Source organism: Heterodontus francisci, chromosome 7, assembly GCF_036365525.1.
Source record: "Heterodontus francisci isolate sHetFra1 chromosome 7, sHetFra1.hap1, whole genome shotgun sequence".
Lineage (NCBI taxonomy): Eukaryota > Metazoa > Chordata > Chondrichthyes > Heterodontiformes > Heterodontidae > Heterodontus > Heterodontus francisci.
In genome coordinates this window covers 120,436,221-120,459,506 of record NC_090377.1, presented here as the reverse complement: position 1 = coordinate 120,459,506, position 23,286 = coordinate 120,436,221, and the positions used below count along the sequence as shown (strand labels likewise).

The 23,286-nt window shown below is 43.3% G+C and overlaps 1 protein-coding gene across 6 annotated transcripts in view; it reads right to left on the bottom strand.

Moving 5' to 3' along the window:
- nbeal1 (neurobeachin-like 1) overlaps positions 1-23,286 on the bottom strand; it is a 282,280-nt gene that overhangs the window by 45,079 nt on the left and 213,915 nt on the right. For all 6 annotated transcript variants that reach the window (XM_068036045.1, XM_068036049.1, XM_068036043.1 and 3 more), the window contains 7 exons: positions 21,746-21,903; positions 19,904-20,028; positions 15,120-15,240; positions 13,273-13,421; positions 9,977-10,110; positions 8,139-8,240; positions 5,783-5,878 (listed from right to left, as the gene is read on the bottom strand). In XM_068036045.1, the coding sequence (XP_067892146.1) occupies positions 5,783-5,878; positions 8,139-8,240; positions 9,977-10,110; positions 13,273-13,421; positions 15,120-15,240; positions 19,904-20,028; positions 21,746-21,903 (885 nt within the window). The remainder of the gene's footprint in view (positions 1-5,782; positions 5,879-8,138; positions 8,241-9,976; positions 10,111-13,272; positions 13,422-15,119; positions 15,241-19,903; positions 20,029-21,745; positions 21,904-23,286) is intronic.

Genomic DNA, 23,286 nt, shown 5'->3' with positions numbered 1-23,286 from the left:
CGACAGGGAGAGAGAGAGAGAGAGGGGGCGACAGGGAGAGAGAGAGAGAGGGGGCGACAGAGAGAGAGAGAGAGAGAGAGGGGGCGACAGGGAGAGAGAGAGAGAGAGGGGGCGACAGGGAGAGAGAGAGAGAGGGGGGGGCGACAGGGGGAGAGAGAGAGAGAGAGAGAGAGAGGGGGCGACAGGGAGAGAGAGAGAGAGAGAGAGAGAGAGAGGGGGGGCGACAGGGGAGAGAGAGAGAGAGAGAGAGGGGGGCGACAGGGGAGAGAGAGAGAGAGAGAGAGGGGGGCGACAGGGAGAGAGAGAGAGAGAGAGAGGGGGCGACAGGGAGAGAGAGAGAGGGGGCGACAGGGAGAGAGAGAGAGAGAGGGGCGACAGGGAGAGAGAGAGAGAGAGGGGGCGACAGGGAGAGAGAGAGAGAGAGGGGGCGACAGGGAGAGAGAGAGAGAGAGGGGGCGACAGGGAGAGAGAGAGAGAGAGGGGGCGACAGGGAGAGAGAGAGAGAGAGAGGGGGCGACAGGAGAGAGAGAGAGAGAGAGGGGGCGACAGGGAGAGAGAGAGAGAGAGGGGGCGACAGGGAGAGAGAGAGAGAGAGGGGGCGACAGGGAGAGAGAGAGAGAGAGGGGGCGACAGGGAGAGAGAGAGAGAGAGGGGGCGACAGGGAGAGAGAGAGAGAGAGGGGGCGACAGGGAGAGAGAGAGAGAGAGGGGGCGACAGGGAGAGAGAGAGAGAGAGGGGGCGACAGGGAGAGAGAGAGAGAGAGGGGGCGACAGGGAGAGAGAGAGAGAGAGGGGGCGACAGGGAGAGAGAGAGAGAGAGGGGGCGACAGGGAGAGAGAGAGAGAGAGGGGGCGACAGGGAGAGAGAGAGAGAGAGGGGGCGACAGGGAGAGAGAGAGAGAGAGGGGGCGACAGGGAGAGAGAGAGAGAGAGGGGGCGACAGGGAGAGAGAGAGAGAGAGGGGGCGACAGGAGAGAGAGAGAGAGAGAGAGGGGGCGAGACAGGGAGAGAGAGAGAGAGAGGGGGCGACAGGGAGAGAGAGAGAGAGAGGGGGCGACAGGGAGAGAGAGAGAGAGAGGGGGCGACAGGGAGAGAGAGAGAGAGAGGGGGCGACAGGGAGAGAGAGGGGGCGACAGGGAGAGAGAGAGAGAGAGGGGGCGACAGGGAGAGAGAGAGAGAGAGAGGGGGCGACAGGGAGAGAGAGAGAGAGAGGGGGCGACAGGGAGAGAGAGAGAGAGAGGGGGCGACAGGGAGAGAGAGAGAGAGAGGGGGCGACAGGGAGAGAGAGAGAGAGAGGGGGCGACAGGGAGAGAGAGAGAGAGAGGGGGCGACAGGGAGAGAGAGAGAGAGAGGGGGCGACAGGGAGAGAGAGAGAGAGAGGGGGCGACAGGGAGAGAGAGAGAGAGAGAGGGGGCGACAGGGAGAGAGAGAGAGAGAGGGGGCGACAGGGAGAGAGAGAGAGAGAGGGGGCGACAGGGAGAGAGAGAGAGAGAGAGGGGGCGACAGGGAGAGAGAGAGAGAGGGGGCGACAGGGAGAGAGAGAGAGAGGGGGCGACAGGGAGAGAGAGAGAGAGGGGGCGACAGGGAGAGAGAGAGAGAGGGGGCGACAGGGAGAGAGAGAGAGAGGGGGCGACAGGGAGAGAGAGAGAGAGGGGGCGACAGGGAGAGAGAGAGAGAGAGGGGGCGACAGGGAGAGAGAGAGAGAGGGGGCGACAGGGAGAGAGAGAGAGAGAGAGGGGGCGACAGGGAGAGAGAGAGAGAGAGGGGGCGACAGGGAGAGAGAGAGAGAGGGGGCGACAGGGAGAGAGAGAGAGAGAGAGAGGGGGCGACAGGGAGAGAGAGAGAGAGGGGGCGACAGGGAGAGAGAGAGAGGGGGCGACAGGGAGAGAGAGAGAGAGAGAGAGAGGGGGCGACAGGGAGAGAGAGAGAGGGGGCGACAGGGAGAGAGAGAGAGGGGGCGACAGGGAGAGAGAGAGAGAGAGAGGGGGCGACAGGGAGAGAGAGAGAGAGAGAGAGAGGGGGCGACAGGGAGAGAGAGAGAGAGAGGGGGCGACAGGGAGAGAGAGAGAGAGAGAAAGAGAAAGGGGGTGACAGAGAGTGAAAGAGAGGCAACAACACAGTGAGGGGGGAGACAGACGGACAGACAGAGAGAGAAAAAGAAAGAGAGAGAGAAGATCACTCCTGACATTGAATATCTATCCGGAATATTCCGCATCGCTACAAGTGTGCAGGCAAACACTGACTACTTGTGTAAGCAAAAAAATGCCAGGTATTTCACTAAATCGATGTCCAACATAGTGATGAGAAAGTAAGTCAATAAATTAATCTTCTCATTGAAAGCTTCTTCACAAAAATGCACATTTGTTGTTGTTTTGATGAACAGCAAGATAAATTTTTAACACCTTCATGTCAGACAAAATTGTAATGTGGCCCCCCACAAGAAAAGGTTGGACAACCCTGTTATAGACATTACACAGAAGGTGGCAAGGTAGGAACGTGTTAATGAATCTCTCCAGATACCACCATGTGGTGCTTTCTTTATCATACTACCCCTGAATTTATACAATATCTTCCACTGCATATGTAAAGTATTTCTCAAAGATTTATTGAGAACAATAATGTATTGTCAGCCTGGTAACATACTGCCCGATATTTTTATTTAAAAAAAAAAGAAAAAAAAATAAAAATTAAATTTTAAAAAAAATTATATGAAAGCCTGGTAACATACTGCCCGATGAGACAGGCACATAGAAATATTTGGAACATCAAAATGCAATATCACAAATGTTACACCTAACCAGAACTGGTTCAGTTAGATTCCTCAGTGATCTGAATAACCTCAATTTGGATTTGGAAACTGGCTCGTAGCATATGACTAAAAATGCCGCTAGCAGAAGAGTGATACTGCATAGTGCCCCCACCCATGCCACGCTATTGGTTTTACTCCTCACTTACCACACCCCACTGCTCCCTCTGGTCTTCTTAACAAAAGCACTATATATACTTCATAGAATCACAGAATTGTTATAGCACAGAAGGAGGCCATTTGGCCCATTGGGTCTGCACCGGCTGTGTGAGTGAGCAATTCACTTAGCGCCATTCCCCCACCGTCTCCCCATAACTCTGCACATTCTTCCTTTTCACATAACTATCTAACTCCCTTTTGAATGCCTCAATTGAATCTGCCTCCACCACACATACGCTGGCAGTGCATTCCAGATCCTAACCACTTGCTGCGTGAAAAAGTTTTTCCTCCTGTTGTCATTGCTTCTTTTGCCAAATACCTTAAATCTGTGCCCTCTCGTTCTTGATCCTTTTGTAAGTGGGAACCGTTTTTCCCTATCTGCTCTGTCTACACCCTTCATGATTTTGAATAGTGCTATCAGGTCCCCTCTCAGCCTCCTCTTCTCCAAGGAAAACAGTCCCAACTTTTCCAATCCGTCTTAGTAATTAAAGTTCCTCATCCCTGGAACCATTCTCGTGAATCTTTTCTGCGCTCTCTCCGATGCTTATACATCCTTGCTTAAGTGTGGTGAACATAACTGGATGCAATACTCCAGCTGAGACCAAACTAATGTCTTATACAAGTTTAACATAACTTCCTTGCTCTTGTACTCTATGCCCCTATTAAGAAAGTCTAGGATACTGTATGCTTTATTAACTGCTCTCTCAACCTGTCCTGCCACCTTCAATGACTTATGCACATATACACTCAGGTCTCTCTGCCCCTTTAGAATTGTACCCTTTATTCTATATTTTCTGTCCATGTTCTTCCTACCAAAATGAATGACTTCACACTTCTCCGCATTGAACTTCATCTGCCATCTGTCTGCCCATTCCACCAACTTGTCTATGTCCTTTTTAAGTTCCACACTATCTGCCTCACAGTTCACAATGCTTCCAAGTTTTGTATCGGCTGCAAATTTTGAAATTGTGCCCTGTACATCAGGTCTAGATCATTAATATATATCAGGAAGAACAAGGGTCCCAACACTGATCCCTGGGCAACTCCACTACAAACCTTCTAGTCCGAAAAACGTCCATTAACCACGACTCTCTGTTTCCTATCACTCAGCAAATTTCATATTTCTGTTGCTACTGTCCCTTTTATTCCATGAGCTTCCATTACTTTGCTCACAGGTCTGTTGTGCGGTACTGTTTCAAATGCTTTTTGCAAGTCCACGTACACCACATCAACAGCACTGCCCTCATCAACCTTCTCTGTTACCTCTTCAAAAAACTCCAGCAAGTTAGTTAAACACGATTTTTTCTTGACAAATCCGTGCTGGCTTTCTTTAATTAACCCGCATTTGTCCAAGTAACTATTAATTTTGTCCCAAATTATTGTTTCTAGAAATTTCCCCACCACCGAAGTTAAACTGATTGGCCTGTAGTTTCTGGGCTTATCTTTACACCCTTTTTTGAACAATTGTTGTATTGTACAATTGCACAAAATGTAACATTTGCAATTTTCTCTGACACCGCCCCCGAGTCTGAAGAAGACTGAAAAATTATGGCCAGTGCTTCTGCAATTTCCACTCTCACTTCCCTCAATACCCTTGGATGCATCTCATATTTCATACACCTGGGTACTTACATATTCTTTGTGTTCAAAATTGGAGTGTTATTGTTGAGGAATTAAATATTATTTCCACCTTTATCAGGTGCAACACAAAAAGTGGAATTTCTTGTAGTCTAAACAATGAGCTTTAATCCAAGCCTCAGAAATGCACTCCAACCATACCTGAATGAACTTTCTCACTTCAAACATCAGCTACCATTTGCTTTGACTGTGACACTGCTAAAAGTGCAGAGGAACACACAGTGGCGCAGTGGTTAGCACTGCAGCCTCACAGCTCCAGGGACCCGGGTTCGATTCTGGGTACTGCCTGTGCGGAGTTTGCAAGTTCTCCCTGTGTCTGTGTGGGTTTCCTCCGGGTGCTCCGGTTTCCTCCCACATGCCAAAGACTTGCAGGTTGATAGGTTAATTGGCCATCATAAATTGCCCCTAGTATAGGTAGGTGGTAGGGAAATATATAGGGACAGGTGGGGATGTGATAGGAATACGGGATTAGTGTAGGATTAGTATAAATGGGTGGTTGATGGTCGGCACAGACTCGGTGGGCCGAAGGGCCTGTTAAAGTGCTGTATCTCTAAACTAAACACTTTTGCCCTGTTCCCACTTATATCTGCCTTGGGATTTCCCAATTTCATTTCACTTGGGTTCCTTACATTCAGTAGGTACACGATATTCACTTCTATTCCAGCAACATGAGTTGGAATCAAACCCTCTCTCAGAAATGAAGACATAACGTGATAACCCAATGCCTTTATTTTAGTTGACTAAACCATTAAAGGCAACCAGTGAGAGGACCTCGTAAAAGGGTAGAGAATGATTTGGGAAGAGGGCACTTCACTTTACTTAAGGTGGCTTTTTACAGCCCTCCAGCTTGTCCATGGAGCTATCCTGGAATATCACACCAAGAATACTTTGTGCAGTTTTGGTCTTCATGATTGTATTGAATAGTGGAGCAGGCTCAACGGGCCTTGTGGTCTCCTCCTATTCCCATTTCTTATGTTCTTATTCCTGACATGGGGTATTTTGGGGTTAGGTACCAACTTGGAGCCACTGAACTTATGGCCTTTTTTTGCAGCCTTGTGAAGTTATGGTAGTAAGAACCTTCATTATTAAAGAACCCACACTGCTCATCAAACATACACCAATTAAAGGGCCAGAAGTTAGTTACACTTGCATGCTAGACTTGAAAAAATTATTCTACATACCACCGGATACTGAGCAAGGTCGTTGTAAGTTCTTCCTGCGATAGAGTTTAGTTGTATGAGGTAGTCGAAGTTTGAAATCTCTCGATTCACCCATTTCTGAAGGAGAAGACAGACACAGCTGAGTCTTCTTTTTCTCCCCAACCCATCACTTTGAGATAATATGCAGGAGAATAATACATAAATGAAAGAGTTGCCAGGACAACATGTCACATTGACATGGATCTTTCAGTGGAATCTCTGAGAAAAGGTCACCTACACCCCTCTCAGTTAAGGATTGGGCACCTGAGGCAGTAGAAACCACAGAATAAAAATCAAGCAGGACTCTCCCACAATACTACAAGCCATGGACACCACATCCTGGTAACAGGTTACTATGAGTCACTCACTCATGAGGAAGAGCTCAGAATTCAAGTGTCTCCAGGAATTCAAGGGCCTTTGCTGAAGTTCAGTGCAGTACTGAGTGATTGCTGCTTTGTCCAGAAGTGGCATTTTTAAAACGAGAGGTTAAACTGAGGTCTTGTCTATAAGCTCAGCCGGTTGTAAAAGTTCTTATGGCACTGTTTGAAGAGGAGTAGGGCATTGTCACAGTGGTCTGATTACTTCTTGCAACCAATGCTGGCAAAAATGGATCAGCTGAAAATTCAACTGTGGGACTTTGTTATCTGTAAATTGATTGCCATGTTTGTCTGCATAACAGCGACTGCACTTCAAAATCAATCTATTGGTAGTACAGTGCAATGAACATCCAGAGGATGTGATACAGTGCTGTATAAATGCGACTTTGCTCTTTCTTTCACATTCAAGCATGAACTCAGTTACTCAACATCAGGAGATATTTCACCATGAACTGCAATGATTCCTACTTTATAGCCAATACTGATGCCACCACTATTTCTTACTTCCGTGTGCATATCAGTATTATATTTGCTGATATACGTTTCAAAGTTTGTGCTGATTTTCAGTACACATCTCACCGTGAATAATTTACCATCGCCTCCACCAATCTCCCCCACACACCTAAAACAATATCAGTCAAAAAGGCTGCTCTCTGAAATCGGAAGATGTTTCACAACAGCTAATCAAATGGTGTTAATGGGATGATAACCACATCATGATTACAATGCTATATTATGGTCATAATTTTGCTTTTGTGTTAACAAGAAACAAGTTTGAGGTGTTTTTGATTAAAGGAGTTGATAGGGTTGGGGAGCGCAGAACAGCAAACACCACTTTACACAAAGTGTGGTGTAAATCTGGAACTCTTTCCTCCTAAAAGCTGTTGAGGCTGGAGGAGGTGGGGGGTGGGGTCAGAATCTACTGAAAATTTCAAAACTGAGATTGATAGATTTTAGCTTTTGTTAAGGGCTATGGAAACAAGAATGGCAAATTGAGTTGACAGACAGATCAGCCATGAGCTAATTGAATAGTGGAACAAGCTCGATGGGTTGAATGGCCTACTCCTGCTCCTATGTTCCTAAATAACTCCAATAATGTGAACTCTTAAATTCAGGCAAGGATAGGTGAGTACAGTTGTGATGTGCATTTCACATGAGGAACAGTGCCACACAGGACCATAGAATGGGCCCCTACATCCATTGTGATTCTCATTAACAAACTGGGCACACTTTAACCAACTAAGCTGCAGAGCCAAACCAGTAACTAGTAATCCAGAGGCTCAGGCTAATGTCCAGGGAACAGGACAGCTGGTGGAATTTAAATTCACTTAATTAATAAAAATTTGGAGTCGTAAGCAAGTCTCAGTAATGCTGCCATAAAACTATCTGGTTCACTATTGTGCTTTAGGGAAGGAAATCTGCCATCCTACATGTGACTCCAGATCCATAGCAATGTGGTTGATTCTTAACTGCCCTCTGAAATGGCCTAGCAAGCCACTCAGTTGTCAAGGGCAATTAGGGATGGGCAACAAATGCTGGCATTGCCAGGGACGTACACATCCCGTGAAAGAACAAAAAAAAAAGCATACCATAACAAACAAAGTGCTAGAAATAATCAAGGCAGGTAAATGGAGTTGAGAAATAGATAGGCCATGATTTAACTGAATGGATGAACAGGCTGAAAGGGCTGGATGAGCTACTGCTGTTCCTAGATTCCTATCTCCAACATCTGCCCGAAGTTTTCTGAGTCTGAATGCATTGTTGTTGTCACTTGTCTGTTGTAAATTCCTTATTCAATGATTAAACTGCATGTACCACCTTTTCTTATTGTGTCACCTCTTGTTACAGGATGGGAATAATGGGGAAACCCTGAGGCTTATAGCATTTTGCCTCATGTTGTGACACATTGCTGCTGTTAAAGGGAATTTATGGTTAGCACTTAACCCTTCTGATAATAATACCTGCGTAAGTCCTGAAGCCTTCAGCAGTTCCTGGGGTGATCGCGTGCCATATAGGTTGGGGGGTCGAAGGGACAATATACGGCTGTAGACTTTGTTTCTCACCTAAAATTGAGGAAGGAAAGAACAGATCATTTGGCAAGAATGGCAAATGACAGCAGTGAACACAAATACATACACAACCTGACTTCAAAACTAGTCTGAACAGTACTCTACAGAAGGACTGGTGGAGAAAAGCAACCCAAAAACTACACATTTTGATTTGGATTTACTCAGCAGTTATTTTTCACTTTCAGAAAGCAGTACCCTCTTCTACAGTTTCCCAGAAGCTGACAGCATGTCACATTGAGAATTCTAGCCAATCCCCTACTGGTTATTTCATAAGTAGTGACATCTAACCATAATGGTTCAGCCTAACATCTGCAGTCAGGAAATTGCGAGTCTATAATTAAGGATAGGGTGACTGAATAGCTTGAAAATTTTCAGCTGTTCACAGACAGCCAGCATGGATTTGTAAAGGGTAGGTCAGGCCCAGTGAACCTGACTGAATTTTTGAAGAGATGACTAAAGTAGTGGAATGTCTATGGATATTACATATATGGACTCCCAGATGGCATTTGGTAAAGTCCCTCCTAACAGACTGTTAGCTCAAGTTGAATCCCAAGGAACTGAAGGCAAATTATTGACCTGGTTAGGAAACTGGCTGGGCGGAAGGAGACAGAGACAGCGAGTAGGGATAATGGGAAGGCACTCTAATTGGCAGGATGTGATGAGTGGTGTCCTGCAAGGAACTGTGTTGTGGCCTCAACTATTCATCGTATTTATTAACAACTCAGACGATGGGATAACAAAGCCACATATCCAAATTTGCCGAAGGCACAAAGATAGGCAGCATTGTAAGCAGTGTAGATGGAAGCATAAATTACAAAGAGATATTAATAGTTTAAGTGAATGGGCAAAACTGAGGCAAACAGATTTCAATGCAGGTTTTTGCAAGATCATCCACTTTGGACCTAAAAAGGATAAAACAGGGTACTTTCTAAATGATGAAAAGCTCGAAACAGTGGAGGTCCAAAGAGACTTGAGGTCTGGGTACCTAAATTATTAAAATGTCATGAACAGGTACAGAAAATAATGTTGGTCTTTATACCTAGAATACAAGTGGGTAGAAGTTATGTTTCAGCTATACACAGCACTGGTAAGACTACACCTGAGCCATTGTAAGTGGTTCTGGACATCACAGGTTAGGAGGCAGTGCAGCAAAGCTGTACAAGAATGATACCTCGACTCCAAGGGTTAAATTACCAGGAGGGATTACACAAACTAGGCATATAAGGTAGATAAAGAGAAACTAATCCCACTGGGTGGGGAGTCTTGGACTAAGGGGCATAGTTTAAAAGTTAGGGCCAGTCCTTTCAGAAGTGAAATTAGGAAACACTTCGACACCCAAATGGTGTTAGAAGTTTGGAACTTACTTCTGTAAAATGGCAACTGCTGCTAGATTAATTGTTAATTTTAAATCTGAGATTGATAGATTTTTGTTATCAAAGGTATTAAGGATTATGAGGCAAAGGTGGGTATATGGTATGGAGTTAGGTCACAGATCAGTCATGATCTCACTGAATCACAGAATAGGATCAAGGGGTTAAATAGCTTACGCCTGTTCCTATGCCAGTTCCTTTGAGGTGAGGGAGACAAATGGGTGTCATTAGTCATCCCTGCAGACAAGATTGATGGGAGCAAAGGGCTGCCCAGACACATTTTGCCCCTGTTTGAAGCAGAATTGCCACTCACTTGAGGCAACGAGCACCATTCTTCTTAAGAGTTCATTTTAGTCTCACCTCTTTTTTGAAGTTCAGGAAGTAGTTAGTTTGGTCGATCAGGAAGATCTCCAGTGCTGACCTTCTCAAGTTGTAGCGGCGCAGGTGAATCTCACGCAGCTGAGCGAGGGGCCACTTAAAATCATAGCCCACCCCTGCAGTGCAAAAACAACCATACATTTCAACTTTATCTCTTCAATAAAATAGAGATGCAGAAATGATCTGTGGGGATGCAAATCACACATCCCACTACACTCTTAATTGTCTTTTTTCATTATCATTAACAAGACTGCGTTCTCAGGAAGCACACATGCATTTTGCTAGCATTTTGCAGATGACAACCAAAATAAGGAGTGTTCTATTTGATGACGGCCCCTGAACCAGGGTTGGCAATTTTGGTTGGACATATTCCTGTAGGGGTCATCAAATGACCTCCAATCACCCCATCCCATCAACCCTCCCATTCGACGTCCCAACACATCCATACTCATAATGCACTGCCTTCCAACACCAATTGGAAAACAAATACATTCTTCACGAACCAACTAGATGATTTTTGACAATCAGTCCAACAGTCTTTTCTCCTCTTTCATTTTTATAACTAATAACCAAAGTGTTTCCAAAGAATTTTAAATTTATTTTTAGAAAGACAATTTTTAATGCCCCTATGATTTTTCTCCCAAATTGCTTACAGCAGTGTCCTAAAGATTAGTCATCAATTCCTGATTCCTGAAGGATTGGTAACCCTACTCTGTAACACGTAGCTCCTCAACCTGCGCTTTATCTGCGTTTAATACCATGCTTTCTTGCTGTAATTCCTTCTAAATTTGTTTTTGTTTGACTACTTTCCAACCAGCCACACCTGACTGTCAGCCTGCAGCTAATCTAAACTTCGTGTAGCTATGCAATGCACCTCTGGGAGAGTTTGGGCAAACAGTAAACAGTTATACATTTTTAATGACATGTAGGTCAGGAAGAAACCATTAGTTTTTGTTGTATTTAATGCATTTCTCACAATATTTCCACTACAGTTGGAAAATCCCCAAGTGGATTAAGAAGGTTAAGGGGATATTTAATAGAGATGTTCAAAATTCTAAGTGATTTTGATTAAAAAAAAGGATAAACTGTTTCCACTGGCTACAGTAACCAGGGGAGACAAATGTAAAGTAATTGGTAAAAGAACCAGAGGGGAGATTAGGAGAATCTTTTTTAAACAGAGAGTTGTTACGATCTGGAATGCGCTGCCAAAGGTGGTGGAAGCAGATTCTATAGTAACATTGAAAAGGGAATTGGATATATACTTGAAAAGGGAAAATTTACAGAGCCATGGGGAAAGAGGATGGAAAAAGACTAATTGGACATGTGATGCTCAAATAAAGTGCAGTGATTGAAATTACAAAAAATCAACCTGAAGTTATAAAAATGGACTTATCGTTTAAAAACTATGACTCCTGACAACGCAGAGCATGTACAGAGCAATCGCGGATGTCATCGCGCACATGTACCCACTGACATCACCACGTAATGACGTCCTTAATAGCCCCTCAATAGCCGCGATCGCTGCCCCCATTCCCCCGAACAATACCCCGCTCCCTCCCGCCATCTCCACTTCAATCACCGCTTTCAATTTCCCGCTCCTGACTACTCGCTGCTCCATCCCTGCTTCAATCACCGCTTCCCCCCACCTCGCCGCTGCCTTCTCTCAGCCACTCACTCCCGCCGCTTTCCCCACCCCCGCCCCCGCCCCCTCAGCCAATCGCTCTCTGCTTCCACCCCCGGCTGCTCGCTCCATGGGGTACTGTTGGGGGTGGAATGGAGGTGGTGATTACAGCCATTGAAGGAGTTCGGGTTTAATTTGTTTTTTGTGATAAATTGAGCAGGGCCATCTTTATTACTGGCAGCTGCCTGAGACGTTGCAGACAGTGACATTTCAGTGGATGAGGCTGCATTTGCGCATATGCCAGTACTGTGTCACGTAATGGTTGCATTGTCACCAAACACAGCCTTTTAAAAAAGTGAACAATGTGTCACAAAATGGTCTCCAAAGGTCAAAAGGCCTGGGTTTGATATTCAAACTGTCGACTGTCTTTATGAGCAAAAGAATGCATTCCAAGCTAAGAGGTGTCAATTGCACCATCCTAAGATTTTTTTTTGAACTGAATGAGTTCTTCTGAAATTAAGGTGTGAAGCAGCCAAATCCTGGGCCATTGTTGGTCATTTCAGGGAGGAAAATCTCTGTCTCCCAACAAAGGCAAAGGTGTGAAACCATTTTTGACCTTAAAAGCAGCTCTCTGGAGACCGAGAGGGGGCGAGACCGAGAGACAGAGAAAGGGGGAGAGACAGAGAAAGGCAGAGAGAGACAGTGATAGTAAAAAGCATCACCAGGCCTGACCGGCTGAGAGAAGATGCAGTAAGCCAAAAAGGGTGGCAGCCTGCTGTATATTCCACATTTGCAATTGGTGCAGCAGTGAACTGGAAGTGATCCATCATCTTCAAACTGAACTTTCAAGCAACAGAGAAAAACCTCATGCCTGCAACTAAGCCAAGCTCAACAGGTTTACATGAACCCAAAACCCGACCACACTTCAAACCACTTACCCCTTTTCTTCTCTATCGGTTTCTTCGTGTGTGTGTGTGTGTGTGTGTGTGTGTGTGTGTGTGTGTGTGTGTGTGTGTGTGTGTGTGTGAGTATGTATGTGAGTGTGTATGTATGTATGTGAGTGTGTATGTATGTATGTGAGTGTGTATGTATGTATGTGAGTGTGTATGTATGTATGTGAGTGTGTGTATGTATGTATGTGAGTGTGTGTATGTATGTATGTGAGTGTGTGTATGTGAGTGCAGTTGTGACAATTTTGGGATAAGGCATATTGCTCAGTAAATAATTAATCTTCTGTTTTAATCCTACAAGAAAACCTGTCTGTCTATTTATTTGACAAATAAAATGCAAAGGGGTTAAAACCCTAATAACAATAACACTTGCTACAGTCATGTGGGAATTGAACAGTGGAAACCACCCACACCTCTCACCACGTAGTTATAACAGATAGCTCTTTCAAAGAGCTGACACAGATTGAATGGCTTCCTTCTGTGCTTTATGATTCTAAGTACACAAAGACTAAAAGGGCACAGAATGATCAATACAATTCCCCACTTACGGCAGACCAGCCTGAAGTGTATCAAGCTAAAATATAGACAAGCACATCAATTTTCCCACAAGCATGTGCACCCTAGGATGAATAAAAAGTTATAGTTTAACAAGAAGTCTTAACGCAGCCAGTGATTTTCCAGATCAGAATTTGTGGACCATCTCTTACCTTCCTCTTTGTCCACACTCCCATCAAAAAAATTGATGTGCTGGGTGGTGACTTCAAGGCGGCCTGAAACAACGTCCATGATGGTGATCAGGTCACAGTCCTCGGAGATCACCAGCTTTTCTTTCTGATTCTGTTCCTCTTTCTCGTTGCTGAGGGAGAAAGAAAAAAGACAGTACTGAAATGGACTGCAGAGCTCGGAGAAAGACAAAATAAACTTATTTAGCAGAATATATTCCATTGGCAGTGGTAAAACCAATTAGACTATGATCAGATCAGATTTAAAGTCATTGGCATTAGTTAAATTAATGACACTAAAGCCACAAGGCTCAGTTTACACCTGATGAAAGAAGTCCTGTATAGAACAGGTTTTACTGCTGTGGGATTTGTGACATTGGCACAGGTTACATTTACCAGAATGGCACCAGGGATAAGGGATTTGAGTTATGTGCAGAGACTAAAGGAGGTGGGTTGGTTCTTCTTAGAGCAGAGAAGGTTAAAGGGCGATTTTATAGAAGTGTTCAAAATTATGATGGAATTTGTTAGATTAAATAAAAAACCGTTTCCACTGGTAGGAGGGCTAGTAAACAGACACAGATTTAAAATAATTGGCAAAAGAACCAGAGGGGAGACAAGGAGAATCTCTTTTTATGCAGCAAGTTATGATGATCTGGAATTCACTGCCTGAAAGGGTGATGGAAGCAGACTCCATTACATCTTTCAAAAGGGAATTGGTTATATACTTGAAAAGGAAACATTTGCAGGGCTATGGGGAAAGAGCAGGGGAGTGGGACTAATCAAAGAGCCAGCATGGGCATGATGGGCTGAATGGCCTCCTCCGGTGCTGTATGAGTCAGGCTGTTCAATTAGAATAATGGGCAACTTTCTCAGCTTATTTTTGGCTGACCATAAGATGCCACTGATGGCCATGGAGAAATAAATCTCTTGTTCCCATCTTTGCTGTGTAGCTGAAAGAAAAAAATTCTGAAATAAATATGCATATAAAATGTGCTTTTGAAAACAAGGAGGAGTAAATAGTGAAGTCTCCGCCAGAATATTAAGTGCTCTGAAAAGGCTTGAGGGACTAAATGGCCCATGCCTAATACTATGTAAGAATTTAACACAACAACGATGAGAAAATAGCTTTTAATGCATGTCATTTTTGTGGCACTGAAAAGGTAGTGGTGCTGTTAAATGGTATGAACTTTTGCTGTCAGCAGGTGGCGGCGATACTTCGCTTTGTACAATGATACTGGAAACTTAAAAAAGGACAAAACTTTTGCACAGGCATAACTGAAGCCTGAAGAGGTGACAATTTTTAAAAAATAATTTCTTGCAATATTCTGAGCATAACTTAAAAATGCAACTGCTACAGTCTTCAATCAACATGTCACTAACTAAAGTCAAATTTCACTGCAAGTTAAGGTGAAGGAGTAATGTGTTGCAATTATTGCAAGTTTAATCAAGAAATAATTCATAGTGGATGACTTGGCATCATATCACGGCATCAAATGTGGTATATATTACCACATATATATTCATTTTAAATAGTTTCTCAGCGGAGAGGAGCAAGAAGGTCATTGAAACCAGGTGAGTTTTCTGGTTGTAGAATTATTTAATAAAAGGGGAATTAGACGAGAATATTTATTTATTGCAAGCAGATTAAGGCAAGAATGTTTTATCCATCTTTTAAGATATTCTGTAACCAGTGTATAACTTGCTTTCAACGTCTCAATTTTTTCTGTTCACCCACTATATCAAGGACCTCAGACTTTTCAATTACACATTTTTTGGGGTGAGAGAATTCAAGAGTTTCCCAGACTGATATTCTCAGACAAACCAGTACTCACATGTTACTGAGCACACTCAGATCTTCGTCAGCTAATCGATCATCCTCCAGGTCACTGACCTTGGCCTGCTTCACTGCTTCCAACAACAAGGAACCATTCGATGGTGCAGTCTGTTGGACCCCTGTACAGATGCAGAACAGCCTGGGTTTAGCAGAGGAGAGATAATTCGGAGATCTCGATTTCAGAAGGTATTATCTAAGGAGCTCCTGGTGGATAGCATGTTTCTTTCAGAAGGAGTGAAGGGAAAAGCAAAGGGAGCTCTCAAACCCAATGGCTCAGTAACAGTGGGCTAAGACAGATGCCATGGAACAAGAGAGTCACTCACTTGGTTGCAGTGGAAAACAGAGAGCAGAACTACGAGTCAGTGGAGGGGTCTTCAGTTTTGTGCGAACATTTTTCAAGGTCTGTTTCTATCAGGAATTGAGCATCAGTGTTTCAGTACGAGAAATAATTTTAATTTCAGTTTTGTTTCTGGAATTTAAAGCTTAACCTTATTTTGCTTAGAGTTGGGAAGAAATTTAATTATGGCCTGGCCTTTTTGTTTCCAAATTTTAAATCATAGTTTCGACTAATTTTTGAAACAATTTTACCCAATGAACCTAGCGTTTCTCCTCTGTATTTTCCTTCCAGTCTTTTCAGACTTTCTCCCCGAGAATTTGCGCTTCCAAAATGTCCTAATCATCTCACTTCTCACACAACTCACAACTAGTAACAAACTGGGGTTTGGATAATTACTCAGATTTTACTTGTCGCTTCCAATTTCTTACTTCTGCTCCAAAAGCTGTGGAGTATAGTTTTAAAAATATCATTTTACTTTTACCTTTACCTCAAAGCTTACTATAATTTTTAGCCCAAAGAAAAGAACTTAATTCTGATTTCTGTAATTAAGCATTTTAGTCAATGGCTACTCCCTTGACAGATAAAACATTAGGAGAAATCATAGAATCATTCAGGACAGAATGGGCCATTCGACGTTCCCCATGCACTTTTCCCATAGCCCTGCAACTTTTTCCTTCTCAAGTATATATCCAATTCCCTTTTGAAAGTTACTATTGAATCTGGTTCCATTACCTTTTTAGGCAGTGCACTCCAGATCATCATAACTCGCTGTGTAAAATAACTTCTCATCTCCCCATGGTTATTCTGCTATGTTCTTAACTTTGTGTCCTCTGGTTACTGCACCTCCTGCCTTTGGAAATAGTTTCTCCCCATCAACTATCAAAACCCTCTGTAATAAAAACCTCTAATAATTTTGAATAGCTCTAATAAATCTCCCCGTAACCTTCACTGCTCTGGAGGAGAAGAATTCCAGCTTCTCTAGTTTCTCCACATAACTGAAGTCCCTCATCCCTGGTAGTATTCTAGTAAATCTCCTCTCCAAGGTTTGACATCCTTCCTAAACTGTGGTGCCCAGAATTTGACGCAATACTCCAGCTGAGACCGAACCAGTGATTCATAACGACTTAGCATAACTTGATTTTTACCTCTTTGCTTACAGTTATAAAGCCATGGATCACATATTCTTTTTGAACAGCTTTATCAACTTGACCTGACACCTTCAAATATTTGTGTAAGTGAACCCCCAGGTCTCTCTGTTCTTGCACCCCCTTTTAAATTGTATAATTTAGATTATATTGCCACTCCTCATTCTTCCTCTAAAAATGCCTTGCCGGGGCAGCCGGTGACTGTAGTACACCTTGTACTGAGTACATCAATAAGGCAGAAATCCAAGCTATCCTGTCCTGTCTAATCATCACTGTCTTGTGTAATATTTCAAACAGATCCGTACAGATGTGGAGGATTTCACTTCATGAAAATAATAATTAACTATTGCTAAAAGGAGTATCTCTAAAATCGGAGAAAACTTGAAGCATAAAGATTTATCACTTAGCAATGATCACAATCAAGAGCATCTGAAATCATAGCAGAATTATACCAATAACCATCCTTGTGATACACAGCTTGCACAAGGTGCTGTCTCGGTCTGACAAAACCCCTGCCGTGCTACAGATGTCCATTTCCAACAGCAACCCACAGCTGAATGGGTCACAAGGTCAATGTGAACTCCCATAATAGCTCTTCACTCTATTTTTGATCATTTATTCCCAACTGGATTTTTTTACCATTCAAACATGATCCTGTTTGCTCTCTGTTTTCATCAATCTTTTGACACATGTATATGATTTTTTTTTTAAAAGGGGTGCACTTGTTTGTTAACCCATTCTTTTCTGATATGGCAACAAAACCTTGGATTATAGTTCACCTATCAATGTTTGGAAAATGGACATGGCTCCCAAGATTTTATTCCCCTTTATCTGTAATACTCAGCACCCATCTTTCTTGTAACGCATGCAGGCATTTTTAATACATGAGGAACACTATAGAAACTTTGCTTAGTTGTACTTAGCAGATTCTTCAACAGGCTTCATCATTACTATTATTTTCAAAAGCTATTTCAGTTAATGCATTATTTTAATACATCTGTGTTATTTGGAGTATGAAAATTAATATAACAAGTATTTATATAGCACCTTTAATGTAGTGAAATGTCCCAAAATGCTTCACAGGAGCGTTATCAAACAAAATTTGAGACCAATCCACCGAAGGAACTATTAGGGCAACTAACCAAGTACTTGGTGAGAGGTAGGTTTAAGGAGTGTCTTAAAAGGAGGAAAAAGTAGACAGGTGGAGAGGTTTAGGGAGGGAATTCCAGAGCTTAGCGCCTAGGCAGCTCAAGGCACAGCTGCAAATTGTGAAGCGATGAAGATCGAGAATGTGCAAGACGTCAGAATTGGAGGAATGCAGAGAGCTTGGAAGGTTGTAGGGCTCAAGGCAATTAGAAATAGGAAGGGGCAAGGCCATGGAGGGATTTGAAAACAACAATGATAATTTGAAAGTCGAGGCTTTGCTCAACAGGAGCCAATAAAGGGTGATGGTGAACTCGACTTGGCATGAGTTAGGACACAGCAGAGGAGTTTTGAATCACCACAAATTTACGGAGAGTGAAAGATGTGAGGCCAGCTCAGCGTGTGTTGGAATAGTCAAATCCAGTGTTAACAAAAGCATGGATGAGGGTCTTAGCAGATGAGCTGAACCAAGGGTGGAGTTGGATGATGTTACGGAGCTGGAAATTGGCAGTCTTAGTGATGGCACGGATATATGGTCAGAAGCTCATCTTGAGTTCAAATATAATATCAAGGTTGGGAACAGTCTGGTTCAGCCTCAAACAATGGCTGGGGAAAGAGATGGAGTCGGTGGCTAAAGAACGGAATTTATGGTGGGGACTGAAGGCAATGGCTTTGGTCTTTCCACTATTTACAAAGATATTAAAGCACATGAACAGGGCAGTCAGCCCAACTGGTCTGTTCCAGTGTTTATATATGAATGAGCCTCCTCCCACTCTACTTCATCTAACCCTGTCTAAATATCCTTCAGTTCTTTCCTCCCTTATGTACCTATGTAGCCTCCCCTTAAATGCATCTATGCTATTCATCTTAACTACTCCATGCGGTAGCAAGTTCCGTACTCCAACCACTCTCTGGGTAAAGAAGTGTCTCCTGAATTAATTACTGGATTTTTCAGTGTCTGTCATATTTATTACCCCTAGTTTTGGAATTCTCCACAAGTGGAAACATTTTCTCTGTCTACCCTATCAAATTCCTTCACAGTCTTAAATCACTCTATCAGATCAGCCCTCTTCTTTTTAAAAGAAGAGCCCCATCCTATTCAAAGCTTCCTGATAGCTATAACTTCTGTTCTTCTATCTGTGCAAATCTTTCCACTCTCTCCAGTGTTGCAACATCCTTTTTGTAACTGGAGGCAATTTCTGCTCATCCAGTGCTGGATGTCAGACAAGCAGCCTGACAATTTAGAAATGGGGGTGGGGGCAGGGAGCAGGTAGGAGTAGTAACTCTGACATTGCGAGAAATCACTCGAATAGTCCAGACTGGAGCTCCCATCAGATGATTACTTATGACCTCCCGCTCCCGGGGCGAAAGCAAATGATGGACAGCACCACCACAAGGCACGTACAACAGTAGGGCAAATGGAGAGAGAAACGCACAAGGCCAGAGTTAGTAGAATATAATATTTGGGAAGGGTGTGGCACTGGAGAAAGTTTGAGAGACAGGGAAGGGTAGGACCAAGAAAGGATTTAAATAGGAAGAATATTTTAAATTTGAAGCATTGAGGTAAGGGGGAGCCAATGGAGGTCAGCAAGGACAAGAGTGATGTGAGCAGAACTTGGTTTGAGATAGAATACAGGCTGAGTTTTGGATGACCTAAAATTTACAAAAGGTGGAGGATAGGAAGCAAGAAAGTGAGCCTGTAAGTGAAGGTTTCAGTGACAGGTGTGTGGAGGCCAGGATGGAGTTCCAACTCTGAGCATCATCTAATTGAGTGAATTGTCTTGCCTTGCAGCACAGGTAAACAAGGACTTATTCACAGAAGGCTAGCAAGATATGGGCTTCCCTTAAGCAGCTGACAAGAACTATCTTTGTATGTAGCCATTTTAAATTCTAGCCAATATTTTGAGTGTTAAGAGGCAACCAAAATATACCTGGGATAACTTGGTCCATTGTGTATGCATTTAAAAAAATGCAAAACTACTTGGTACAGAAATGACAGGGGCTGGAATCTGATCCCTCTAGCAGGACACCATCTTACCATGAATCTGAATCTATATGCAAGACTACTTTCCAAAGGCCCAGTAGCTGATTGAGTACCACTGGTTCATATTATAGACATCAATATTAAACTGAGCCTCAACTGGCCCAGGCACTCACCAAGGTTGTCACGTAGTGCACTTGCATCAGTATGGAAGTCAAAGTTGTAGTCCTGGACCAGCTTAAGCCTCATGCGGGAATAGTTTTCCACACTGGACAACCTCCAGTGCATAGAATCCAGATTTCTATCAAGTGAAACAAGGGTAAAGGATCCATTAAATCAGATGCTGGCAACAATATGCATTTATATAGTGCCTTTACAATAGAAAACTTCCCAAAGTACTCCACAGAGGCAAAAATCAACAAAACAAGAAAAGTGACCAAAAGTTTGATCAAGAGAGTTGGGGTTTTAAGGAGAGTCTTAAAAGATGAGAGGGAGGTGGAAAGGCCAAGAGGAGTTAATGGAGAGAATTCCAGAGCTTAGACAGCTGAAAGTGCAGCTACTTATGTGGGTGCACAGGCAGAAAGGAATGCACAAGAGTCAGAAGAATGGAGAATGGAAGTGGGAAGATTGTAATGCTGGAGGAGGATTGAAAGTTAGGGAGCGGAGAGGTCATGATGGGACCTAAACATGAAGATGAGAATTTTAAATTTGAAGCATTGGATCAAGGGGAGAAAATGGAACTCAGCAAGAGCAGGGGTGATAAGTGAGCAGGACTTGATGTGGGATAGAAAGCAGGCAGAGTTTTGGATGAGATGAAGTTTACAGAAGGTGGAGAATTGGAAGCCAGCCAGGAGTGCATTGCAGAAATCGAACCTGTAGGTGACAAAAGCATGGATGAGGGTTTCAAAGATAGGTGTGTTGAGGTCAAGGTGGAGACAGGCAATGTTATGGATGTCAGCTATCATGGGGGCCAGGAAGGGAAGTTGGCTATCAAGCAATTTAGTAGGAACAGGGGTCAAGGGAGCTGAAGGAAGGTTTAATGGAAAGGAAGACTGACATTTATATAGCACCCTTCACAACCTCAGGACATCCCAAAGTGCTTTAGAGCTAATCAAGTATTTTTCTGACTTGTAATCACTGCTGTAATGCAGAAAACGTGGTAGCCAATTTGCACACAGCAAGGTCCCTCAAACAGCAATAAGATAATGACCAGATAATTTGTTTTTAGCTGTTGGTTGAGGGCTAAAGATTGGCCAGGATACATAGTGCCATGGGATCTTTTACATCCACCTAAGACAGCAGATTGGGCTTCAAATAATGTCATCTGAAAGACAACACCTCTGACACAGCAGCACTCACTCAGTGTCATCTTAGATTACAAATTCAAATCTGTAGTAATCTCAGAGGCAGCATTTTCAACTGAGTCAAAAGTTCAGATCATTGGATGGGGCTTGAACGTTTGACTCAGAGTTGAAAATGCTACCACTGAGATTATTACACACTAAGCCACGGCTTACACCTTGGTGCCTGGTAGAGTTAAATGTGGTACAGAAAGATCTGATGATGCAATACCTGAAACAGTGTGGGCTTTGTTTCAAATCACTATATATTTATTACTTGGCTTCACAGTGGAACAAAGCAATAACTTTAACGGTCCAATTAAATGAAATAGGCTAGCACCAGAAACACAAAATGACCAAGTGAGCTGGCAGTTAAAAACCCAACTAATGTCCTCAGTGAAGGAAAGCTGCTACCCCAAGTTTGGCCTAGGCACAGTTGCAGCCCCACACTATGTTCACTGACTTGATGTCCTCTGCAGTGTGACAATAGCAAGCCATTCAATTCAGAGCAACGAGGAATTGAAAATCAATATGAGCTTTGCAGTGTTACCCACATCCCAGGAACAAATAAAGCAAAAAGTATTAATCTAAAGCCAGACGTCTTTGAAATCCTGTTAGGATATCAAGTTCACGATACAGAACTGCGTCGTGTCATGGAGATTGTTGTAAGTCACGTACTTATCAGCCCACGGTCCTCGCTCACAGGTTAGATAGTGCTGTGCCGCCTTCCACTGTCTCAGTGTCGCTGTGTGTTGGCTGTTGAGCTGTTTCAACATGCTGTTATAACGCAGGTTCTCTTGTCTGGCTTTGCGGGTGAACGGTTCAACAAAAAACTCCTAGCACCAAGACAAAGCAAATAAACGGTCCTTAAAATGTCGTAAGCTTTTCACTAAACGATTAACATGTGGAGTGAGCCAGGTAGTGGAGGAAAAACACTGGAACCATACAATTTGATGCTGTGATGTAGGGGCAGGGGTAGAACTGTAGGTTCTTTCTGGAGGTCTGAGTAGGATGGATAGTAGGATATGGTGAATGGCCATCTTCATCCACATCTAATCTTATTAATTTTATTTATACAGAATTCTTTATATATTACAGAAGAGAGCATTTTTGTTGATCTATTCTAAGTTTGTGTACTTTATAAGCAAATATTTGGACATTTCACTTACCATACTGAGAACCATACTGCATAGGAGGCCATTTGACCCATTGTGCCTGTGCCAGCTCTTTCAAAGAAGCTATTCAATTATTCGCAATCCCTACTTTTTCCCCTCAGCCCTGCAAAATTTACCTTTCAGTGTGTACCCAATGTCCTTTTGAAAGGTGTTATCGAATCTGTTTCTACCATCCTTTTAGACAGATAGCAGATCTTAACTTGTAGTGTAAAAAATATTCTCATGTCCTTTCTGGTTCCTTTGCCAATAATCTTAAAATCTGTTTCCTCACTGTCAGTGCAAAGAGCTTAAGGTTCTGGTATGTTGAGAGCATGGATGCTCAATGTAAGAAATATCTTGAGAGCCAATGACAAGATGCACATTTTATGATTAAGTCAAGGTACTCAATGCTGCATGAGGCTAGCACAGTTACTCACTTCTAGAACTCCAGTTTCAATCCAGCCCAGATAGGTGGGACAAAGTCACCTCTCTGCTGTTTGTTAATTTGCTGCATGCCAGGTCTCCTGTTCCTGATCAGCATCCAGCTAAGTCTGCTAGAAGCAGATGCTAAGCAAGGACAGATTCAGACTTGGCTATGGTGACCCTACTGTTGAACAGCTCACCAATGTCCAAGTATCCAAACTTGAACAACAACAACTTGCATTGACATAGCCCTTTAACGTAGTAAAATGCCCCAAAGTGCTTTATGGGACTATCAGATAAAATTTGATATTGGACAGTTTTAATGAGTGTCTTAAACAAGAGAGGGGTGGGGAGGTTTACGGAGGGAATTCCAGAGCTCAAGGCCCAGATAGCTGAAGGCACAGCCACTAATAATGAAGTGAAAAAAACCGGAGATGCACAGGAGGTCAGAATTGGAGCAATACAGTGTTTTCAGAGGGTTGTAGGACTGCAGGAACTTAGAGACAGGGAGTGGTGAGGCTATGGAGGGATTTAAAAACCAGGATGAGAATTTTAAATTCAATTTGTTGCTGGACGGGGAGCCAATATAGGTTAGCAAGCACCCATTTAGAGTTATTAGCCGGTGGAGGTAGCAGAGGGCTG